Genomic DNA, 7004 nt, shown 5'->3' with positions numbered 1-7004 from the left:
CTCCTCTTCTGCTCTCCCCACCTCCAGCTGTGAGCTGCTCTGCTGCACTGGGCTCTGCTGCACTGGGCACTGTTTGGCTGCATCCTGGTGGGTCCCATTCCACCCCCTGCTTTCATAGGGTTCCCCAGACCGAACAGAACCAGTCATGGGGAAAGAAATGGAGGAACACAAGGGACCAGGGGCACTCAGCATCACCATCAAGGGACGCTGCCCCCTCCCCATCCTGCTGACCCCTCTCCCTGCACCCATCCTGCAGGTGATGTTACTTGGAGACTCGGGCGTGGGGAAAACCTGCTTCCTGCTCCAGTTCAAAGACGGGGCCTTTCTCTCCGGGACGTTCATAGCCACCGTGGGCATAGATTTCCGGGTGAGACCTCCTCAGCTGCTGGCCCCTCACATCTCCTGACCCACACCTCAGCCAGGACGGGGTGCTGGGAAGTGGAGACAGGGCATTTCCAGCCTCTCTACCCCAAATATCTCCCAGCCAGCAGCAGGCACTTGCTGAAACCCTTCCACCTCTCCATGGGAGTGGTAATGGATGGAAGAGCCCACTGGGAATGTCACCTCTTGCCTTTAAATCAGCAAAAAGCCTTGGTTTAACCTATCCCAGCCAGGTGCATGGGCTGGGGTGTGCAGTCGGTGGCCAGCACACTCCATCCTCTGGGCTGAGGCCAACAGCTTCGAGAGGCAAACATTGGTTGTTGTAATTTTGTCTTGAAAGGGCTGAAATGGGCTGCCAGGGAGTTGTTGGGATCACCAGATCCTGTTTAAACTCTCCCGCTGCTCTCTGTTCACCAAATTTCAGCGGCAGGATCTCTCTGGGAATGCTCGGACAGGCAGAGCTGTTTGTGGTGCAGGGCACAGCAACGTTTCAGCAGACCGGAGGTGACAGGGGCTTTCCCCAGGCAGGGCTCTGCCTGTGGCTGCCAACACAACACATGTCGAGTGTGGTCGGCACTTCCTCTGCCTTGTAGCTGCAGCTGCGCTGGTTTTCTGCCACCTTTACTGCCTGGGCTGCTCTTGGCTTGCATTGGGATGTTGGTAAGCAGGGACTGTGGGGAGAGGGCTGTGGGTTCGCTTTGCAGGGGTCTCATGGCCTGTCCTTCCAATAAAGTCAGGAGAGAAGGAAAATCTACTGCATCCCACTGATGGGCTCAGCCGGCGGCCCCAGGGGTGCTATCAGTGTGTACCTACCCATTTTGCCTTGCCCCCTCCAGCAGCTCATGGCTTGCTGCTGGTAAGTAATTTCCAGAGTCTCCTAGGGCATGTTTTTTGTTTCACTCAGCCCATTTTCTCAAACTTTGTCATCTCCACATGGGCTGAATTTCCATTTCAAACAATTCCAGGCAGCCAAATTATTTATAGAGGTCTTCTCTTTCCAGACTCATCCCTCCAAGTACAATTCTTTAAAGAGTCTTAAAATAGCACTTTGGTACCTTCTGCTTTTCTTGGGTCTCTGGAGAGAGATCCCCGCATTTCCAAGTTGGGTACAGCAATTGCTTAAGGCTCAATGACTGCCTTCCCTGCTCGCTTACAAATGCCTTTTACCCTAAACCAGGAGATTTCCTGCTGCTGCACTGGATAAAGCTGTATGCTACCTGCAACCCCCTTCTCAGCATGTGCAACCACTGTTAAGGGCCAAGCAAGGCTCCCAACAGCAAGAAAACCTGAACTGGTTACCCAGCATCACTGACTGAGTGTCCCCAGGCAGGTCATAGCATCTAAAAGCTGTAAATTGTTGCAAATAGCCCAAATTTTTAGTGCAGTGGTGGTTTCTTAGGCACATGGAGCCTAAGAAACCACCCATGCTTGCAGCATGGTCAGGGCTTTATAAGATGTTATTAATAAATGCACAATTATATTATAATAAATGCCAATTTGTGTGTAGTTCATGCAAGAGCTCCCCACTTCCCCAGCTCTGCCCAGCCTCTCCTGGCTACACAGCTGCTGCAAGCCCAGGGCTGCTCAGCTGGAGCTGGAGCATGTCAGTGGCCTTGGGCTTTGCGAAGGCCTGCATCATTAGCCTGTTAATTCGGAGGCTCAGAAGCCAAGGTACAGGGGTGCTGGCAGTAGGAGATGAGCAAGGCACCGGATCCAAAGCAGGCTAGGATCTTGCTGTCGTGTCTCCATCAGGGCCCAATTCTGCCCATTTCCAGCCCATCATGAGAGGATGCTGCTCCAGGTATCCCTGTAGCCACCACGTGGCATTGCAGCCCCCCAGCAGCACCAGGGTTTGTAGCAATGGCTGGCAGCTGGGCCGAGGCACATTTTGGGCTGATAAACATGCTCTCCTTCTCTTCTGCAGAACAAAGTGGTGATTGTGGATGGCATGAAGGTGAAATTGCAGGTGAGCTTTGGGAGGGGGTGAGCAATTCCCAGCCAAATTGCTGGAAGCCCTCCGCCCAGGCTTAGTGTGGGATGTCTGGCAGGCCCAGGAGCTGCAGAGGCACCTCCAGCTTGGGGGATTCCCCTCCCCACTCTCACTGTGGTAGCTTCTTGGCAGATTTGGGACACGGCAGGACAGGAGCGTTTCCGTAGTGTCACCCACGCCTACTACAGGGATGCCCAAGGTGGGTTTGGGGTCTGGCAAGGTTGGGGGAGACTAACCGGAGCGCATCCCTGCAATGGGGCAATGCCTCTGCCTCTTCCCTTCCAGCCCTGCTCCTGCTCTACGATATCACCAGCAAGATGTCCTTCGACAACATCCGCGTGAGTCCCCGGTCGGGAGTGTGTTTCTCCCTGGGGATCGAGGTTGTGGGTGCCCTGCATTGCTTGCTGGGTGTTTGGGGTGGTTCAAAGTTTATTTTGTATGCAAGCGCCGGCTGTTTCAGCCAGAGCCAGCCGGCTGGGAGCCCCTCCCCGGAGCGCCTGGCTGGTTGCTGCACGCCTGGGTGAGTTTTGTTCAGGGACATGGTAAATGGCTGGAGGGAGAAAACATGGTTTGGGATGGACGTGAACTACGTGGAGGCTTGGGCCGTAGCCAGGAGACAGGGCGTTTTCAGGACTGTTCGGCTGTAATACCGGAATGCTTCCCGTACACAAAAAAGTGCTGTTTTCCCTGTCCTCATGGCAGGGGTGTGGGCTGAGAGGAGAGGGACAGGGGTGCTGCTCACCCCAACACAGCCCCTCTGCCCACAGGCCTGGCTGACGGAGATCCACGAGTATGCCCAGAAGGATGTGGTCATCATGCTGCTGGGCAATAAGGTGAGTGCTGGGGCCCCCTTCACCCCATGGTTTGCCATGCTGTGCTGGATGCTTCCAGGTGCCCAGTGTCAGATTAGGTATTGGATTTTCCACTGAGACTGGATGCCCCTTGGATCCTGGACGATGCTGGGTACTCAATGCCCAGCAGGGTACCAGAAGTCCATCTGGGTTTTGGATGCCCCCAGGTATTGGATGCTGCCCGAGGTCCCTGGTGTCCCCAGGTCCCAGATGCTCAACAGTTCCCCGATTCTCCTCTGGGCACTGGATGTTCCTGGATCCCTGACACCCCAGTTCCTGGCATTCCCCTGAGCACCCCGCACTGCCTGCTTGCAGGTACCCCAAGAGTACCAGCTGGCCCTGGTATGAGCTGACACTTTCCTTCTCTCTGCAGGCCGACGTGAACAGCGAGAGAGTTGTGAGGACAGAGGATGGAGCATCGCTGGCCAGGGTGAGCCATGCCAGCGTCTAACCCAGCTGCAGCCCTCCCAGATGTTGCTCACGGTCCCCGCACAGCTGTGCCATCCCCTCTGCTGGGTGCCCAGGCCCGGCTCTAGCACAGGGAGGGAGGGGACAGCACCTTGTCCCCAAGCCTTGGTGAAGTGATGGGGACATTTCGGAGGGGCAGGAGGGCATTTTGGGGCTTGATGCTGATGGGGCCGTGCTGCCCTTGCAGGAGTATGGGGTGCCTTTCATGGAGACAAGCGCCAAGACGGGTATGAATGTGGAGCTGGCCTTCCTAGCCATTGCCAAGTGAGTAGCTGGGGGCCGGGTGACTCAGGCAAAAGAAGAGGTGGTGTCCACTGTGGTCCCATCACCTCCTGCACCAGCACTGGAGTGGGCAGGTGAGGGTAACACAGCCTCATCACCCCAGGGAGCTGAAGCAGCGTGCAGTGCAGCTGCCGGATGAGCCCCGTTTCCAGATCCACGACTACATCGAGTCGCAGAAGAAGAAATCCAGCTGCTGTGCCTTCGCCTGAGAGGGGCTAGGAGGAGCCGGCAGCCCTGGGGGTGCAGGCAGGCGGGAGGCAGAGTGGGGGCCCAATCCTGCCATCAGGAACAAGGCTCTGACAAGCCAAGCATGGACAGGACAATGCGGTGGAGCGGAGCATGCATGAAGAGAGCCATCACCCCAGCCCCAGGTTCCAGGGGCTGAATCCTGCTGCCCTGTGGAGCAATGCCTGGAGCTTACTGTGTGCCAGGGTGTGATGACTGCCAGCCTGGCCAGCAAGCCATGGTGGTGCCTCCATCACCTGAGCAAGATGCAGGATATGGCCCAGTGCCCAGTTCTCAAGTGGCTGGTGAGGCTGTTTGCTGCCATGGATGCTCCTCCACGCAGCCCCCAGCTCTCTCCTCCCCTGCAGCCATCCCTGCTCTCGTCCAGCTGGAAGGGCATGGTCAAGCCCCTCGCATCCCCAGAGCTGCTGGGCTCTGGCTTCCTGCAGGGACCCTGGCTCTGCCCCCCAGGCTGCCCTATGCCTGGGTGAAGCCAATGCCCATGCTTAGCTGTGGCTCTTCGCTGCTGTGGTTGCTGCTGTTGGCTTTTATTGTCCTGCCACCACGAGGGCAGCAATGTTCCCATTCTGTCCTGGCTCTGCTGGAGGGAATGGCCAGGCTTGGGAAGCATCCGGCCAAGCTCCTTGCCCCTGCAGCTGGTATGAGAAATAAACCTCCTCTGGGAGTGCCCAAGTGATGCTTGGGACGCTTCTAGTACACACGGCAATTTGGAAGATCTTTATTTTCCACCACTATTAGCCACAGGAATTGGAGACTATTATTTTTTTTAATGAGAAACACCTTTTTCTTTTCAATCCCTCAAATGAAACCTCCTCTGGCCTCACACAGCCTGGTGGGGTGGAGGTGCCCACAGCAGCCTAGGGCTGCTGTGCCTGTGGGGTGCCAGGGTGGGCTGGGTTTTTTCCCATCACTGCACATTTAATGCAACTGTTTCTTCCTGGCGCTGGCAAATAGCAGCTGGAACCCACTCTCTGGAGAGCAGATGCCTGAGATGCTTCAGCCAGCAAGCGTTGCCATGTTGGGCACCAGCGGGGTGCAGGGTGCGAGGCTTGGGTCCCGCATTGCTGCACACACCCTAGGCTCAGCCTGGCTGTGCCAACCCTTCCAGCATGCTGCCGGCTGTCCTGAGCACCGTGGGGTGAGACAGGGAGTATTTGGTTATGCTGAAGAGCTGATGCGAAGGGCAGCTGCGGAGGGCATGGCACTACTGCACATAGGAATCAGGGACTGGCTGGCACATCCAGCATCTTCTCTGGCCCGGTGCTGGAGCTGCTCATCTCTCACCTGCCCCGGTGCCTCCTTTCTCTCTGCTCTGCTCCCGTGTCACTCTTTGCAAGTTTACAGATTAAAGCTGGGTATTTTCAAGGCTTTGCATCTGCCTTGTTTTTTATTGCGTGAGAAATCCCTGCCCTGGGTCTGCGACGTGGGAGGCTGCTGCACCGAGGCGCTGCAGAGCAGCAGGGCTGGGGGGGCCCTGGGGTCAGCCGTCAGGAGGGAGAAGCACCCGCAGCCCATTCTTCCCAGCTGGGGCTTTCGTTGCACATTTCCGACAGTGCAAAGGTGAGAGGGGAAGAGTAAACATGGCCTGTTAAATTAAAACCAACCTCCTCCCCTGCTGTTCTCATGGTGCGGAGTCCAGCATTCCCCAAATAACTCTGTCTTCCCACCAATGGCATTGCTCCTGCTGCTTGGCTGATGTCTGCAAAAATGCTGTATGGCTTCAACACAAACAGACGTTGGCTCTTTTCTGCTTTCTCCCCCTCCAGCCTGAGCTCCCTTAACGTCACACCAAGCCACAGCGGGCCCTGGCAGGAGGAGGCAGCTGGGGTGCAAGGGTGCTGCCAGTGCCCTGCCAACCCACAGGCGCTGCCAGGGTCTGCGGGACCCAAAAGCAGCTCTCACTGTTTCCTTCACTGCTGCCTTTCTTCCTTATCGTGGTTCCATGCTCAAACCAGCCCTCTTGGAGTTGGGTTTTGTTTCCTGACTGAGGGCAGTGTTCCCAAAAAGTGCCTGCCCCCAAACACACGTGCTTGCGAGCCCATGCTGCTCTCAGCCCTCTGGCCAAGGGAAGGGCTGTGCCGTGTCGATGCCACAGGCAATATACATTCCCCCTGCCATCCTGGGGCTGTACCACACACGCTTGCCCTGGTTTTCCTCTCTGCAGGCATCTGCCGCTGGCTGCCGTGGGATTCCTCTTCACTGCTTTTCTCAGGGCCGAGCGGCTGCGGGCAAATGCTCAGCCGAGTGGAGGAAACAAATGAGCCCACCCTCAGCTCCCAGCTCAGCCCTGAGGAGCCAAAGTGCAGCCAAGCCCCAGCATGGGGTTTTTTTTTGGCCACTGGGGTCCCCACAGCAGAGGTTGGGTGCAGAGCTGCCCAGGAGGACTATGTCCTGCAACGTATTGCTGCCATCACTTCTTCTCTCACAGACTGTGGTACAGTTAAACGTGATCCCAGCTGCTCTGGGACCTTTGGCCAGCGTGAACATCAGTCTGGCCCTGGAGCCTGGCTCCATACTACCCTCCCCAGGATGATCCTGAGGGCCAGAGTTGGCTCTTCCTGGCACCAGCAGCCCCACCATGGCCACCTCACTCTACCCTGGCTGACCTGAAACCCCACAAACTCTCACTCTCTTAACCCATTGCAGCCATTTCTGCTTCCCAGGCAGCAAGCAGAGCACACTGATGTCGGGACAGAGCTAATCCCTCCTCGACTCCCCACCTTTGTCCCCTCCAGCTCCAGGGTGCCAAGTGGCAGCCAGGGACTGCTCATGGGATCGGGGCCGCT

General features: G+C 57.0%; 1 protein-coding gene across 1 annotated transcript; it reads left to right on the top strand.

Annotated features, from left to right (window-relative positions):
• Positions 1 to 253: 253 nt before the first annotated feature.
• Positions 254 to 4181, top strand: LOC104537403 (ras-related protein Rab-37). The gene is made up of 8 exons (XM_010180271.1): positions 254 to 367; positions 2306 to 2347; positions 2504 to 2570; positions 2657 to 2709; positions 3139 to 3204; positions 3596 to 3652; positions 3878 to 3954; positions 4076 to 4181. The coding sequence occupies exons 1-8, from the start codon at positions 260 to 262 to the stop codon at positions 4179 to 4181; spliced, it is 576 nt and encodes a 191-aa protein (XP_010178573.1). The 5' UTR covers positions 254 to 259.
• The last annotated feature ends 2823 nt before the right edge of the window (positions 4182 to 7004 follow it).

Source organism: Mesitornis unicolor, unplaced genomic scaffold, assembly GCF_000695765.1.
Source record: "Mesitornis unicolor isolate BGI_N332 unplaced genomic scaffold, ASM69576v1 scaffold47592, whole genome shotgun sequence".
In the NCBI taxonomy this organism is placed as follows: domain Eukaryota; kingdom Metazoa; phylum Chordata; class Aves; order Mesitornithiformes; family Mesitornithidae; genus Mesitornis; species Mesitornis unicolor.
Note: the sequence above shows the minus strand (reverse complement) of the source record. Positions and strands in the feature narration are given on the sequence as shown.

What these genes read in the sequence shown, in the direction of transcription:
- LOC104537403 (XM_010180271.1), top strand. Translation starts at nt 260, where the DNA reads ATGTTACTTGGAGACTCGGGCGTGGGGAAAACCTGCTTCCTGCTCCAG. An exon ending in CCGTGGGCATAGATTTCCGG is followed by an intron (nt 368 to 2,305) that starts GTGAGACCTCCT and finishes TCTCTTCTGCAG; the next exon opens with AACAAAGTGGTGATTGTGGA. An exon ending in CTACTACAGGGATGCCCAAG is followed by an intron (nt 2,571 to 2,656) that starts GTGGGTTTGGGG and finishes CTTCCCTTCCAG; the next exon opens with CCCTGCTCCTGCTCTACGAT.